This window comes from Theropithecus gelada, chromosome 9, assembly GCF_003255815.1.
Source record: "Theropithecus gelada isolate Dixy chromosome 9, Tgel_1.0, whole genome shotgun sequence".
NCBI lineage: Eukaryota > Metazoa > Chordata > Mammalia > Primates > Cercopithecidae > Theropithecus > Theropithecus gelada.
The window spans coordinates 60,243,680-60,258,650 of NC_037677.1; the positions used below are offsets into that span (position 1 = coordinate 60,243,680).

The window sequence follows — 14,971 nt, forward strand, 5'->3', positions numbered from 1 at the left end:
AAAAAAAAAAAAAAAAAAAAAAAAAAAAAAAAAAAATCATATTATGTTCAGATACAAACAATTTGTAATTAGATACAAATTACTTGGTGAAGCATTCCAACCATCGGGACAAAACTGCCAGCAGCATCTATTAATAAATGGCCTTTTGCTGCCATCCACTGTCCAAGTCGGTCTCTGTAGGCCATTCTAGCAGTCTTACTTAAGCTTAATAATCTTATCACCTCTCCCCCAACAGGTGTGGCTTGCTACAAGTGCTTTCAACATTTCCCCCCCACACACCTCATGCTGGCCTTGTTTCCCAATACCACCACCTTTTGCCACCTACTGCAGTAGCCTATTCGCTTCCCTTCTGATGCACATTGCGCATTGTTGTGTGTGCGTGTGTGTGACACAGTCTTACTCCAACCCAGGCTGGAATGCAGTGGCATGATCCTAGCTCACTACAGCATTGAACTCCTGGGTTCAAGCAATCCACCTGCCACAGCCTCCCAAGTAGCCAGGACTACAGGCATGCATCACCACCCCAGGCTTTTAGCTTTTAAATTGTACAGAGAGGGTTTTGTTACATTGTCCAGGCTAGTCTGGAACCCCTGGCCTCAAGTGTTCCTCCCACCTTGGCCTCCCAAAGTGCTGGGATTACAGGCGTGAGCCACCATGCCCGGCCATGCCTAGTTTTTCTAGTTACACAGGCAGTGTGTCCCCACATGCACCAAGTACATGGGGCTCATCCTCAGCACAGCTGCTTAAAAAAAATTATGGCTGGTTAACAGGTGGAAGCCCTGACTACTGCAGAAAAGCCTCCCTCAAAATGCTCTCCTCTACTCCCCACCCCCATGTCCACTCTATAAAAGGTGCTCAAATAGTTGAGTTTTTAGTGCAGTCCAAACTCCTGAGCCTGGTATTAATGATATTTACAGCCTTGCCCCTATTTATTTTCCCCATTTTCTCTCTCCCCTGTCTGCACAGGCCCTGGGTTCTGGTTCAATCTTTTTGAACCACTACTGGAAACATTGTCCACATAAGCTGATTTTCATATGTTGCCTTGAATTATATTTTACATCTATTCAGCTTTTTCAGCTTGTTTTATCCTAACCCCAATTAGACTGCTGACACCTTAAAGACAGAGTGAGCACATATCATAATTTCCTCCTGCACCTGCTCAGCACCTAGTGCTACTTAATTGTCCACAGTAAGCAAGTAAGTAAATGATTTGATGGCTGCAGGGGACCCCAGCATTCTTACCTGTCATTCTCAGGAATCTCTTCCACATTGCCAAAGCCAGGTGTGGGCATTGGGCAGTCCATGTGTGAGGGCTGGGCAATGTGGGGCTCAAGGACGGGGCTGTCCCCGGGAGAGGCCGCGTGGGCTTTCTCGGCATCCAGCCGAGCCAGTTCGTGGTCACAGACGAAACACTCGAAGCCGTTGAGGTAGTTAGGCAGCAAAGGATCATTCACTCCCCACTCCCGATGCTTCAGACTATCCAGAAGGAATTGGTTGGTGATGCCCCCAGGTTGCTTGTATGCCAGGTATTTCATATATTCCTCATCATTCTTGTCCAGAAAGTCAATAAACTCTGCCAGCTTCTGAGGAGACTCAAAATCATCAATCAGGATGACGGAGTGATTGTTCGGCATCCAGTCCCTCACAGAGGGAGAGCCGCGGTACACAGGCACAGCGCCCAGATGCATGGGACGCCACAGTTTTTCTGTCATGTAGTCGTTACAGATGGCATTTTCCAGGGCCAAGTGGAACTTATAGCGGGACAAGAAAGCCAAGAGCTCTGGATCCTCGGTGGTGGCCGTGGCTGTGTCCTGTAGCCGCGCAGTTGGCAGCTCCCGATTCTGCAGGCATTTCCCGTAGGAGTCTACCTAGACCGGGTAGAATAGGGACGTCATGAGGGTGCGGCCCGGAGGCCTGGACACCTAGAGTCCTGGCCTCAGCCCGCCCCCTCTTTTCCCTCCCCCCCCGCCCGCCCTCACTCACTCACCGGGATGTGGCGCATGAGCTCGCGCACGTAGCGGTCCCGGTCCGCAGGCACGTCGCAGTGGGACTGGAGATAGAGCAGCGGCGCGTAGCCGCGGCGGCGCCACTCCGCGCGTTCCCGGAGCGGAGGCACCGGGCGGCGCAGATAGGCGGTCCCGGGCAGCCACTGCAGCGACAGCGGGTAATCCGAGTGGCGACTGAATGTGGAGGTAAGATTGAAGAGGCGGATGCCCGGGCCGTGGCTCAGCAAGAAGTTGTTGAGGGGCGACTCCTCGTGGAGGAGCGCCCAGCTCTGGTGCGCCAGGCGCGGCAGCGGCGCGGCCGAAGCGCGGAAGTCGGTGCCGTAGAAGAGCAGCGCGCGCGTCCGCGAGTCCCTCAGCGCTCGGCGGTTCCGGGACGTCACGCAAGCGCCGCGCGCACACTCGATGCGCTCCGAGTCTCCCGGGAAGTGGGGGAATAGCCCTGGGCTCCACCACAGCAGCACCGGCAAATCTCCGGCCTCCTCCCTCCCTGGTCTCGGCGTTCCGGAGCTCCGCGTCACCCCCACTGCGCCCAGCGCCGAGGGCGGCCGGAAAACCGCGCCATCCCACGGTTCCGCCCATTCCGCCTCACCGCCGGCCTCCCTCTCCGCCACGGACCCATAGGTGCGGGCTGCACAGACACTGAGCACCCCCAGGAGGGCCAGCACCGCCCCAGTGGGGCCGGCCGCCATGTCCACTCTGGCAGCCGGCGCCCTCGGCCGGCACGCACCCCGCCCAGTGGCTAGTCGTGACTGGACGAGGCTCTATGCCACGGGAGCACGCGGCGCATGCGCAGCTCCGCTCAGCCGACGGCTAGGGCTAAAAGCAAAGTGAGCTTTCGGGAGTAAACATGAGGCTAATGGTTACATCTTAATTTATTTTATTTCTTTACAAATTAAAGATGCATTGAAAAATAAACCAATGAGAAATGAGAGGTCCAGAGCAGGGGCATCCCAGGCGGGGAGCAGGCAAGCCTGGCCACCGTCAAGCCTAGCCCTTGTCCTGCCCCCAAGCCAGTTGGGGTTGGAAGATAACTGTCAGCCACTCAGTCAATACCAAAGCCCAAGCGGTGTCCCGGCAGGAGAGAACGGCGCTCCAGCTGCCTCTGCCTCTGCCTCTCTCCCCAACAACCCCGGGTCTGGAGAAGCAGTGTTTCTCGTGGGAGCTCAGAGTGGGATGTGAACTGGCTCTGTGAGGTATTGCAAGTTGATGACCAGGCTCCCTAGGCTCCCTATAGAACCATCCAATGTTGGGGCCTCTCCAGCTGGAAAGGAGACTGGTACCTCTCCCAGATCTTAATATACTTTGCAACTGAATTCCCAGGTCATCTCTGACAGTGTCTCTCTATCCACGGAGTGATCATCATTGCAGGAGAGAGCGAGTGAGCAATGAAAGCAGAGAAACTTGACTTCTAACCTCCAGGCCCAAGAAGGACTGACCACTTTTCTCTCCACCACCTATGGGCTATACCCCAGCTCTTGTGCACCTGTATGTTTTATCCCTAATATAGGAAGTTGTGGATGACACTGAGCTGAATTAGCCACCCCCTGTAGTAACCTTAGGATCCCCACTCTTTCCTGCCTGCCCCTCTCCTCTGGGGAGACTGGCTCAAAGGGACACATAATATTGCCAGGGTCTGGGTGCCTCCAAACCCCCAATACCGAATCATATACAGTGAACTGAGAAACTACATTCATTATGACAGGATTAGCAGGAAAAAGAGGGTAGAGTGAGGGAACAGGGGCACCTTCGATCAGCAGGACATGACAGAGTGGCAGGATAGTTGAGCCCAGAAAGAAGGTGTCCTTATATCTCCCCCTCCCCCCCAAAGAGACTGAGGTCAGCTTACATGACATAAGATATGGTACTGTCCCAATTTCTCTGACATCCTGGGGTGCTTTCTGGAAGCTGGCCTGGGCCCTGTGCCATTTACCCACTTGCTTTAGCTCAGTAGCTGCCGAATCTCCTTGTGCATATGACAGAGAAAGTCCACATAAGATGCTCCCCCACTCAGACTCTTATCTTCCACCAGGAAGTGCTTGAACAGCATCTCCAGCTTGTCCTCCTGTTTCACCACGATAAGCTACAGCCAGAATTCAGGGTTCATGAGGCAATGCCAAAGGAAATTAAACATGCCCAGAAATCCCATTTGGCAGTCACTAACTCATTCCCCACCCAACCCCCACTTCTAGGCGAGGACTTGACACGGTAAGAAATCCAGGGTTCAGATCAGTGTTACCTTCATGTACCGGGATCTCTGTGCCCTTAAGCTATCAATGAGGCCTCGAACCTTCTTGGACAGTGGATTATCCAGAACTGGCAGAACACTCTAGAACACAAAATTCATTTATCCTTATGGTAAGGCACTCTGAGTTCAGTCAAGGTGGGGCAGCACACATCTATGCATCATCTGAAACAAGGAAGCCTGGGAAGAATGACAGCAACTGCCCTTGTCCCCAAGTGTTCCCTGATATTTGAGGGGACTAGCACACTAACTTTATTGGCTCCCAATCGTTTCACAAAGTATACTTCCACACCCATATTCTCCTTGACTCCTTGCCCTCACCAAGCCACTGGTGATCTGACTGAAGGAAGAGACGCTGAAAAGGCTCTGGACAACACCCTGTTGGACGCTTGCTCCCACCCAGAGGAAGAGGTTGAGACCATTCTCCAGTAAATACATATCCCCATTGCTTAGACGCTCTTCAGAGGCTCGAACTGCTGGTGGTTCGGTGGTACTCTCGATGGGAGACTTTGTCTAGACAAAAGGAAGGGAGCAAAAGGTTACCAAGGACCATAAGACAAGTCTGTCCCCCACCACACACAAAATTCTGAAAGCTAAGTCCTCAGATACCACCCCTTCTGGGGTCTCAGTAACTCTCTCAGTGTGAAAATTGCATCAGCTAAAATACATAAAAACAAATTCCACTAGTGTCAGACTGATATTAGCCTATCCTTTCCTCCTCCTAAGAGGCCCTTTGCTCCATGCAAGATCTCAAACTCCAACCCTCAATCGCACCAAAGGTAAGAGCCGAGGGTAGAAGAAGACATTGGTCTCAGCCACATCCATGGAGGTAACTAGCTGTCGGACATAGGCGCGGTCATCAGTAGTGATTTCAGCTCCAGGCTGCAGGACATCACTCTTCAACACACAGTTCAGGTAAACTGGGAGTAGCTTCATGCACTCAGGAAGGATCAACTGAGGGGATTATCAAAATAAAGTCGATGATCATGAGAAATCCCTCCCAAATGCAAACATTTGTCCCAAGAACCCCACCTCCCACTAATATACTTGCCCCACCTGTCCTGCAGAGGAGGGGCTAGCACAGTTCTTTCTGTAACAGGCCAGGATCTGGGCACACTGGGTGATGAGAGTGTCACGAACAGCCTTCACAGGGCTATTCAGGACTCCCCGATATGCTGGATGGGAAAGCAAAGACAGTCACTGGTCAGCTGCCCATCATGTATGCATTCCCACCATCATAACTACCCGCTCACCATCCTGGACCTCTCAGCCCCAATCCCACCCTGCCCTGCCTCTACCCTCACCAAACTTGGCCATGTAGTTGATGAGCGTGTCAGTCTCACAGTTTCGATACAGATCAGCCAGCTGGGTGCAGCAGTTCAGGGCCAGGTTATGGATGCGGAGCCGACGCTGCCCTGCACAGCTGGTGTAAAGCAGGGCACACTAGGGGAAGGGAGAAAGGGGGAACTCACACCCCTCCCTCACGAAGGCCCTTTGCTACATTATTAAACTAGAAGAGAGAAATGAGCCACTCCCCTGCCCAGTCTCTTCTTCCAGTGCTCTCTACCCACTCCTCACCCTCTTCTATACCAAGCGAATGACACATTTCCTGCCCAGCCCCGCCTCCCGCCTGCCACCTGCAGGAGGGCTCCGCTCTCTTCATTGAGCCGATCATCATGCTTGAACTCCACAGTCACCGTTTTGTCCCCATCTAGCCCAGCCAGCTCCACGTCTGTTGTGTTGCTCATGTAGAAAGCTCCAAAGAAATCTACAGCACGGATACCTGAGGCCACATGGACAGAGTTAGGGCAAAAGGTATGACAAGTGCCACATGCCTCCCTTCCAGACTTAGGCCCCCCACCTGCTCTTCTCCAACCAGGACTGACCAGTGCTTGTCCGGACCCGCATCACAGCATCAAAGCCAACAACCTTCTGGACATCACGACGCAGGTCACTCAGGAACCGCTCCTGGTCGTTCTCCACCTGCAGGGCCCCAGACCCAGAGTCATATCACTGACTAGACATAGCTCATCCTGCAGACAATCTCCCTGTACCCCTTCCACTCTACAAGGCTGCCTAATTATCATCATTACAGTGACGATGATAATGATGATGACAACAATAGCTTTTAAACACTTAGACTGCACACCAGGTACCACACAGAGTGCTTTACATATATTTATTTAATTTTGTAGACAAATCCTACTTAAGTATTTTAACCCCATTTTGCAGATGAAGGGACAAAAGAGGGAGTACTTAAGTAATTTATCCTAGGTCATGTAGCTAGTAAGTGGTGGGGCCAGAATATCAATGCAGGACTGATTCCAAGGCCCATGTTCCTAACTGCCACACTCTCGGGCTCACTTCTTTAGACTATGCAGTCTTCTCTTCCAACACTATTTCTCTTTTTTTGGAGACGGAGTCTTACTCTGTCGCCCTGCCTAGAGTGCAGTGGCGCAATCTTCACTCACTGCAACCTCCGCCTCCCGGGTTCAAGGGATTCTTAGCCTCCCGAGTAGCTGGGATTACAGGCACCCGCCACCACACCCGAGTAATTTTTGTATTTTTAGTAGAGATGGGGTTTTGCCATGTTGGCCAGGATGGTCTTGAACTCCTGACCTCAGGTGATCCGCCTGCCTCACCCTCCCAAAGTGCTGGGATTACAGGCGTGAGGCACCATGCCCAGCCCCAGCGCTATTTCTATTAATGAGTCAGCCACTCCATATATAAGCAGGTATTCCCAGCCCTGCTGCCATCTGCCACTGCAAATACTATTACCATACCTGAAAGCAAGCATATTTGTAGACAGAGCCACCGGTGAGCTGGGGCACAACAGAGAGCGTGGCCACATCCACATACTGGTTAGGGAAGAGAAAGAGATCTACACAGCAGCCTTGGGCCACACACTCTTTGGCCAGGGTCTGATAGGCACCTGTCTGAGGCTGGAACAGAGTCTAGGGGGAAAGAAAATAGGGGGAAAGAAAATGGGGAGAAGAAAATGTTCAAATATCCCAGCTCTGCCCTATTTGAGAACTGAATAGCTAGCATGGGATATTCAAATTCATGGGAGACTTCAGATCTACTTCCAAGGATTTTGCAATAGTAAAAAATTCTCTATTATTTTTATTTTTTTGAGACAGGGTCTCACTCTGTCGCTCAGGCTGGCATAGAGTGGCGTGATCTCAGCTCACTGCAACCTCTGCCTCCCAGGTTCAAGCGATTCTCCTGCCTCAGCCTCCCAAGTAGTTGGGATTACAGGTGTGTGCCATCACGCCCGGCTAATTTTTGTATTTTTAGTAGAGACGGGGTTTTGCCATGTTGGTCAGGCTGGTCTCGAACTTCTGGCCTCAAAAATCCGCCCACCTTGGCCTCCCAAAGCACTCGGATTATAGGCATGAGCCACTGTGCCTGGCCAAAAGTTCTCCTTTAAAAAATAAACAGAAGTCTACCAACAGCTTTGGCATCAGATGGAGTAGAGAAGTATGGCAGCAGTGGAGGTTGGTAGTCACAGATACGGTATTTGAAAGGGTAGAGTGTCTGGTCCTAGCCCCCATCAAGAAAATAGAGTCCCCACTTCCTCTGTAATGAAAAATCCTTCCCCTCCCCCATTTTCCAGTCCCACACCTTCTCCTTGTCTGTGTTGATCAGCTTCCTGTCATCTCTGTTCTTCAGTTTCCCTGGGGCCTCTGCAATGGGCAGGGATGTATGGAATAGAAAGAGCTTCCCTGCACACTCAGCAGCCTAGGAAAAAAGAGAGGACTACTTGTTTATTCTTTATTCATCCACCCCTTCCCGTCATTTATTAAGCACCAACTATGTCAGACAGTTTAACTTACTGGACAGTCATCCACTACTGAAGAAAGAGGTTGTATCCCAGGGGATAAGATGGTCAGAGGAAAATGAGTTAGAGGAAGTTGCCAGATACTCCAGCCTTACCTTCAGAGCCTCCATCCCAGCCTGGATAACTGGGACAAATACTGTCTCTGTTTCCCTTGTATCTGCAAACATTTCTGGAATCTGATCCAATAAGCTAAAGAGATAGGTGATGGAAAACAACCAAAATTGCTATCCAGATTCCAGATACCTCAGTTCTCAATTCCCTGAAGAGTCATCAGGCCTCTAGAATCTGACAACTCCTGGGCCACAGCCCCTTTCCATCTACTGTCCAACACCTCTGCTCAACTCCATGACCTTCTATGGTGGTACCCATGCCACTCCCAACCTTTACCTCCACAATCTGGCTCTTACCTGGTGATAACTGCCCGAGACTCATTGACGTTGACCAGGAAGCCATCCAGCAGTGGCACAAACATGTCAGCCACATCGGACACAACCATCATCTGTGGCTGGGCCAATGAGCTCTTCACATTATAGAAGTGGAGCACCTTATTGTAGGTGACAAAGCCAACGCGGATTGCTGACTCTTCTGCCCCACCCTCCCTGTAGAAGGTGACATTGTTACCTAGACTTGCCACCTTTTCCACCACGCACAACTTCATGACATCAGGCTTCATCTCTTTAGTCAACCCAGACACCCTATCATTAACCCCAGGAAACACCTCAGTTCTGTAACTCTCACCTAGGTAGAAAGTCTAACAGTGACTTCAGCTCCTCACAGAGGAGCCTAACAAGACCAGTCCTGATGGCATTGTAGGAGACGTCAATCATGAAGATAAAGGCAGGAGGGCTGGGGAACTTATTGTTCTGCAAAGGAAGAAAATGTTGGGGAGAGGGGTAATGCTAACCAGGCCAGCTGACTAGAGAGAAGTCAACATCAAAAAGGGACAAAAAAGGGGTGAGGGAAATGATAACAGCCATTCTTAGCTGTCTCATTATCCTCCACCCACTGCTCCTCCCATTCTACCTTCCCTCACCTTGCAGTAATCTACAGTGGCCAAGAATTCATAAGAGCCCAGGGATAGCTCAGGACGGTCATAAGCATCCACACGTTTCCCGGTATGATCCAGGTGCTGAAAATACTGGGGGGGAACTGTGGGGAGCATGGCAGTGTGTTACTTGAAGATCCAGTTTCAATCAGTATATCTAGCCCTAGCTGAGCTCACTCCACTATCCCTCATTCCCATGTGCCCTACTTCCCCAGCTCCTGAAAAATGGACCCTCATCTCTCTAACTATTAATAGAGAACAAGGAAGATACAATCAAGACCTTTCCCCAAATCCCAGCTTCCATGAACATACCATCATTGATACAGCTGCAAAAACAGCACTGGAAGCGCCTCCCTCCTTCAATGAACTGCATAAAGGGACACATGTATGCTTTGCAGCGGTTGCAGCGCAAAGGGCCAGATTCCCCATGGTCCACAACATATGGTGAAGCCTAAGGCACAAAGGGGAGGGGATCAGACATAAAGGAAAACTACAGTAGGTTCAGCCAGGAGATGAGGAGGAACAACCAGAGGGAGAAGGCGCATGGTATAGATATTCTGCCTACAGAGGAAGTAGGAAGCACATTGATGAAAGGGAGTAAGGACAAATCACAGGAAAATGTCCCTATGAGTAAAAATTATATAGTTCTCTCTTGCTACATCCCACCCCCAGAGCTGCATTTCTCACTGAAAGAGAAGAGGAACTGCAAAACCGGCCGTATCAGACCAGGGGCTGCCATGGCATATGAGGGAGAAAGCCAAGATTATCTAGGATTCTCCTTTCTGGTCCCATCTCTAATCCCCTTCACTCTTGCTCTAAGAATCTGGACTCGGCCGGGCGCGGTGGCTCAAGCCTGTAATCCCAGCACTTTGGGAGGCCACGGCAGGCGGATCACGAGGTCAGGAGATCGAGACCATCCTGGCTAACACGGTGAAACCCCGTCTCTACTAAAAATACAAAAAACTAGCCGGGCGAGGTGGCGGGCACCTGTAGTCCCAGCTACCCAGGAGGCAGAGCTTGCAGTGAGCCAAGATCCGGCCACTGTACCCCAGCCTGGGCAGCAGAGCGAGACTCCATCTCAAAAAAAAAAAAAAAAGAATCTGGACTCTAGCTCCTTCCCTTACCAAATATCTATAACACCTCCTCCCCTATCCCTGGGATTCCGTGCCAGCTACTGATGCCCCAAATGTCACCCTACACATAAGAGATCAGTGCCCAACTATCCCCAATGGGACCCAGATGGAAATACACAAACACACAGAGGAAGACAGAGAGAGAAGCGGAATATAAACTGAGCCTTGGGCTTCTAGTAAGAGAGAACCCTATCGTAAGATAAGCAAGGCTGAATATGAGTATCCTAACAAGGCCTGGTGGAGCAGCTGCCTCGCTCGCTCTCTACATCCTGGTATCAGGTACTGGGGTGACAGATCAGGCCACAAAACAGGTGAGAGAAGGATCACTGGATCCTAATCTCCCTTTTTGCTTATATGCTGTTCTGACAGCCCTAACCTGGGATAACAGGACAGTCAGGAAAACATGGAATAATGTCCTTCTCATCATTTGGAGATTACCATCATACAAGAGGTTCCTACATTCAGCTGTCTTCTCCCCTACAGTTTGATCCTACCTCTTTTCATACCGCTTGTTCCCCCTAGGGACCATCCATGTTCCTTCACAGCAATGTCTTGGGCTTTCACTCTCATCCCCACCATCCCCTCTCCAGGGATGGACCCTGGGATAGAAAGCCACTAAAGATAGTCTCCTCTCCTGCCTAACTAAAATATCTTCCATTGTGAAGCCGGAATCACATCCAGGAAGAAAGTTTAGTCCCCCCTCTACCTCCCTCCCTTTCATTACACTCTAGCCCCTTCCCTGACTCACCTCCTCTGGGGGCAGCCTTGCCAGCGGTTTGATGACTGCTGCCAGGGGCACCTGAGCCTGCTTAGCCATGTCAGATGTACAAGGGATATTATAGGATGTACATCGGATGTATCGGGGACTTGCATTCCCTGAAGAAGGAGGTAGAAGACCCAAGTCAGATCACAGAATCCTTCCAGACACCAGCTCTCCATCATCTCCACAAAGCTAGAGGTGATGGTGGCTTTTTCCCCAGAGGGACTAGAGGGAACTTGTCTCTGGTTAAAAACTAAAAAAAAAAAAAAAAAAAGGCCCCAACCATAAGCTGATAATCTTGAAGAAAAAGCCCCTGTGGGAGGAGCTAATTCTCACCTTGGTCTTTCACCAGGAAGTTGGTAGTGACTAAGGGTGGCACCTGGCCCCGTACTCCAGTAACAAATGGCTCTGTACCCCGGTTGTTCCTGTCATCTTCAATGACCTGAATCTGCAGAGAAGTGAAATGAGTGAGGTGACAGGAGAAAAAGGAAGTGTCAGGTCCCAGAGTGCCAAGAGAAAAAAAGGCTAGAGCCGTAACACAAAAACTAAAAATTTGCCAGGGAACACCTCATGCACCAGGCCTGTTCTCCTTCTGGAGATCATATAAAATGCTGCAATGCCAATCTTTCACCCTACAGCAGCCAATCTTTCACTCCCAGCAGCCTGCTGGGCTGGCAACATGAGAATGGGCTTCTTTATGAATTGACCCCAACCCCCCATCAATCGTGAACACCCTCTCATTCCTCCCATTCCAGGAAAAGCCCCAGCTCTGATCACAAACCTTCAAACATGATTAGATTCCATTCCCCTCCCCCATCATGCCTTCCCCGATCCTCTCTCCAAGACACATTCTGAGTCAGAGCAGGAAAAGAGACAACAGTAACCATGTAAAAATGAATCTACCTGGAATGACTCTACACTCAATGAAATTCAAGGGACAGGGTGAGGAGAGATTTAAACGACCAGAAATGATCAACTAAAGTGAGGAAGCAGATGCTGCCTTACTTTCAGGTAAGCATCAATGTGTATATATAGGAGGAGAGGATAAGTACCCAATCCTTATAGCTCAATCCTCAGTCCTCCACATTTTGACAGACTCAGCAAAGGAAAATAAAGGACCTGCAAAACTCATATTCAGACCTTTATGCAGGCTCATGACCTTTGGTCAGTTACTTCAAGATGGGTTTGGAAAACCAGAAAAAGCAAAGGGCAAATGAGACTCTCTATCCCATGGCAGAAAAGTTGAAGCTTAGAAATATATCAGAGTGAAAAATACTCTTCAGATGAGAAAGTACTCACACTTTCCCAAACCAGCAGTCTCTTCTCCTGTAAGAAACTCCAGTTTGGGATACTATGAATCTGTACGTTCCTATACCGATATTTCTCCACAACAGGCTACAGACAAATCAAATCCAAAGTGGAATGATCTACTGTTCAACTTTGTCTTCTTCCATCACACATCACCTGCAGGCTCCTGGAGGAGCCAGAAGGACTAAAGCCAAAACTTAACATGCCACCTGACCCCACCCTTAGAGCCTGACCTTCCACCACCCCATACTCAAGGCAAACAGCTTGCTACCTCTTCATTTACCTGGTGACTTGAGGCATGCATATCCTTTTAGCTTGTATAAGTGAGTATCTATAAGGGCTAGGGCTAAAGGAAGAGAATGGAGAGGAATGGACATGGTAGATGAGGTGAAGATGAGGTCACAGGCATGCATGGATGGCACTAACACAGGAATGACATGCACAAACACCCACCCCCTGCACTTACTGGACTAGGAATGGCATCGGGGTCTATTCTGTGCCTGGTTTTCTGCTGAGGAGGCAGCTCACTGAGTTGCTTTTAGTGTTTTAATAATAAAGGCAGCAGGGGAATACAAGGAGGGAGACAAAAGAACAAGAGGCAGATGTTACTTCTCTCAACCCTGTTGAGTTAGACATGAACAGCTGGAGCCCAGCTCATACTGCTGAAATCAAGCCCCCTCTAGATAGGAAATTCCAAGTCTTTCTGGCTCAACACAGAGGCTTTAATGGCTCAGACTATGATGTAGAAAGATAAGGAAAGGGACAAACAGGAGGCAAGCAGGAGTTATACAGGGAGGGGCTGAGGCTGAATGGAAGAAACCGTAAGGAAGAAGAACAGGAATGTTCCCCTGAAAGGCCAAACCTCCCATTCTAAGGACTATCTTATGCTACAAGAAGCCTCCCTTCACATCCAACCAGATTCTCCTTCTTACTGAAGGAGGGGGAAGGAAAGAGGGGCTGCTTAATTCTCCTGAGTTCTCCTCGGCCAACAGGCTCCCTCACTGTGGTGGTTACCCAAAGGAGGAAGAGGGAAGAGAACAGAATGGAATATGACAATGGCTAAGCATGGCAAGGTAACTGACATAGCAAATGTTACAGACAGAACTATAAAGTGGCCCCTACTTGGCAGTACAGTCCTAGTCTCTATTCTGAGTCTGATAAGCAGGGCCTGAGGATTCTGATGGCTCCCCAAGGGTACAATTCACCCTCTTCCTGGGAAAAGCTCTCCAGTGGGACTTTACATACACACTGCCCTCATAAACTGTCGTTCACTCTTCCCCATCTACACAGCAGAAGCCTACCAGACAAAAGTACTGGGGACTTCCTCCTAAAACTGTCCAAGTAAGAGCAGAGAAACCAGTGAGGCTTTGCTTCTCTTAACATCTAACATAGAGAATTCCCACCTGCTCTACCCATTAGGAAGAAGGCCATCCTTCTAGATCTAAGGGGACAAGACCCAGTCACTGCTCCACAGAAGGACAAAGGCTACCATACTATGTATGTACAGTAGTGACAGAGTACAGTCCTCAACTCACAGATCTACTGGTGCTGCTGCTCACTCTTGGTTTCCCTTCCTTCTCTGCCCATCTATAGAGTAAAACAGCCCTCCAAAAGACTCCTAGAACCTCAAGTTCCAGTTCAGAGTCAAATTATATGTAAGTTCTCCAAGAAGATGAACAAAAAGGGAAAATTATCAGAAAATGCTAGGCAAACATTTCATCTAGATTGACCTGCCTATCTGGCAGACACAAACCCTTCCTCAGGACCATGTAAGTTTCTACTTACAGGGCTTGGGATGGCATCAGGGTCCAGGCGCTTAGGAGGCAGTGGCTGAGGCCCAGACTGACTGCCAAAGGTGGGTGCTGCTGGGTAGGGGCTTCCATAATTAGGCTGAGGGCCCCGGGCTGGTCCGAAGGAACCTGAGACAAGGGCATAAGGTTGATGAACTCAAAATCCCATCCCTATCTCTTCTTAAGGCCTCAGGAAAATGACTAGACTCCTACAAACATAGAATTATGAGGTACACTAATGCCTGGCAAAGCCATTCAGAAAGACCATGTTATCTGAACTACAAGAAAAAATAATGTCTTATAAACCCCATATCCTAGGAATAATACCCTGAAGCTGCCCATCTAATTCACCACTTAGCAATACTAACAACAAACAAATAAAAAACATCAAAAACCACCTGAGTAGCCAATGCCTCTAGATTCTAGACAGACCTTGGGCAAGACTCACCATTTTGTTGGGGCTGATAGCCTGGCTGCTGCGGGGAGTGCATAGGTGGCAGTGGTCCCAGGGGCCCAGTCATCTGGGTGCCAGGGGGCAGAGCTTGAGGAGGAGGTGAGGACACATGGTTGGGCTGGCTCACTGAGGGCCCTCCAAAACTCTGTCCAGGCAGGAGTGGACCAGTCATCGAAGGCAGCCGAGGACCCCCTGAAGCTGGGGGTGTGAAGCCGGAGGCCTGTGATGGGGCAGATCGCTGGGGAGTCTGGATCCCAGGATGACCTTGGGCCTGGCTAAGGGGAGGAGCCTGGCCCTGAGGATAGGAGCCATACAGACCAGAGTTAGGGAAACTTCCTGAGGCTGAAGCCAGCGATGTTGGTGGGCCTGAGAAGTAGAATAAAGGTAGAGTC

General features: G+C 50.0%; 2 protein-coding genes across 5 annotated transcripts in view; both read right to left on the bottom strand.

Annotated features, from left to right (window-relative positions):
* Positions 1 to 2,863, bottom strand: part of FUT11 (fucosyltransferase 11) — a 4,130-nt gene extending 1,267 nt beyond the window's left edge. For both annotated transcript variants that reach the window (XM_025396010.1, XM_025396011.1), the window contains exons 1-2: positions 1,988 to 2,863; positions 1,243 to 1,868 (exon numbers count right to left, since the gene is read on the bottom strand). In XM_025396010.1, the coding sequence (XP_025251795.1) occupies positions 1,243 to 1,868; positions 1,988 to 2,695 (1,334 nt within the window). In that variant the 5' untranslated portion in view covers positions 2,696 to 2,863. The remainder of the gene's footprint in view (positions 1 to 1,242; positions 1,869 to 1,987) is intronic.
* SEC24C (SEC24 homolog C, COPII coat complex component) overlaps positions 2,861 to 14,971 on the bottom strand; it is a 28,075-nt gene continuing 15,964 nt past the window's right edge. The window contains exons 4-23 of one of the 3 annotated variants that reach the window (XM_025396006.1): positions 14,574 to 14,945; positions 14,121 to 14,254; positions 12,802 to 12,870; positions 11,364 to 11,475; positions 11,016 to 11,143; positions 9,447 to 9,585; positions 9,123 to 9,238; positions 8,828 to 8,952; positions 8,497 to 8,688; positions 8,185 to 8,278; positions 7,873 to 7,989; positions 7,032 to 7,202; positions 6,135 to 6,231; positions 5,886 to 6,031; positions 5,553 to 5,691; positions 5,305 to 5,423; positions 5,023 to 5,202; positions 4,570 to 4,761; positions 4,243 to 4,332; positions 2,861 to 4,086 (exon numbers count right to left, since the gene is read on the bottom strand). In XM_025396006.1, coding sequence (XP_025251791.1) covers positions 3,946 to 4,086; positions 4,243 to 4,332; positions 4,570 to 4,761; positions 5,023 to 5,202; positions 5,305 to 5,423; positions 5,553 to 5,691; positions 5,886 to 6,031; positions 6,135 to 6,231; positions 7,032 to 7,202; positions 7,873 to 7,989; positions 8,185 to 8,278; positions 8,497 to 8,688; positions 8,828 to 8,952; positions 9,123 to 9,238; positions 9,447 to 9,585; positions 11,016 to 11,143; positions 11,364 to 11,475; positions 12,802 to 12,870; positions 14,121 to 14,254; positions 14,574 to 14,945 — 2,873 coding nt within the window. In that variant the 3' untranslated portion in view covers positions 2,861 to 3,945. The remainder of the gene's footprint in view (positions 4,087 to 4,242; positions 4,333 to 4,569; positions 4,762 to 5,022; positions 5,203 to 5,304; positions 5,424 to 5,552; positions 5,692 to 5,885; positions 6,032 to 6,134; positions 6,232 to 7,031; positions 7,203 to 7,872; positions 7,990 to 8,184; positions 8,279 to 8,496; positions 8,689 to 8,827; positions 8,953 to 9,122; positions 9,239 to 9,446; positions 9,586 to 11,015; positions 11,144 to 11,363; positions 11,476 to 12,801; positions 12,871 to 14,120; positions 14,255 to 14,573; positions 14,946 to 14,971) is intronic. The other 2 variants (XM_025396004.1, XM_025396005.1) reach the window with 2 other exon arrangements.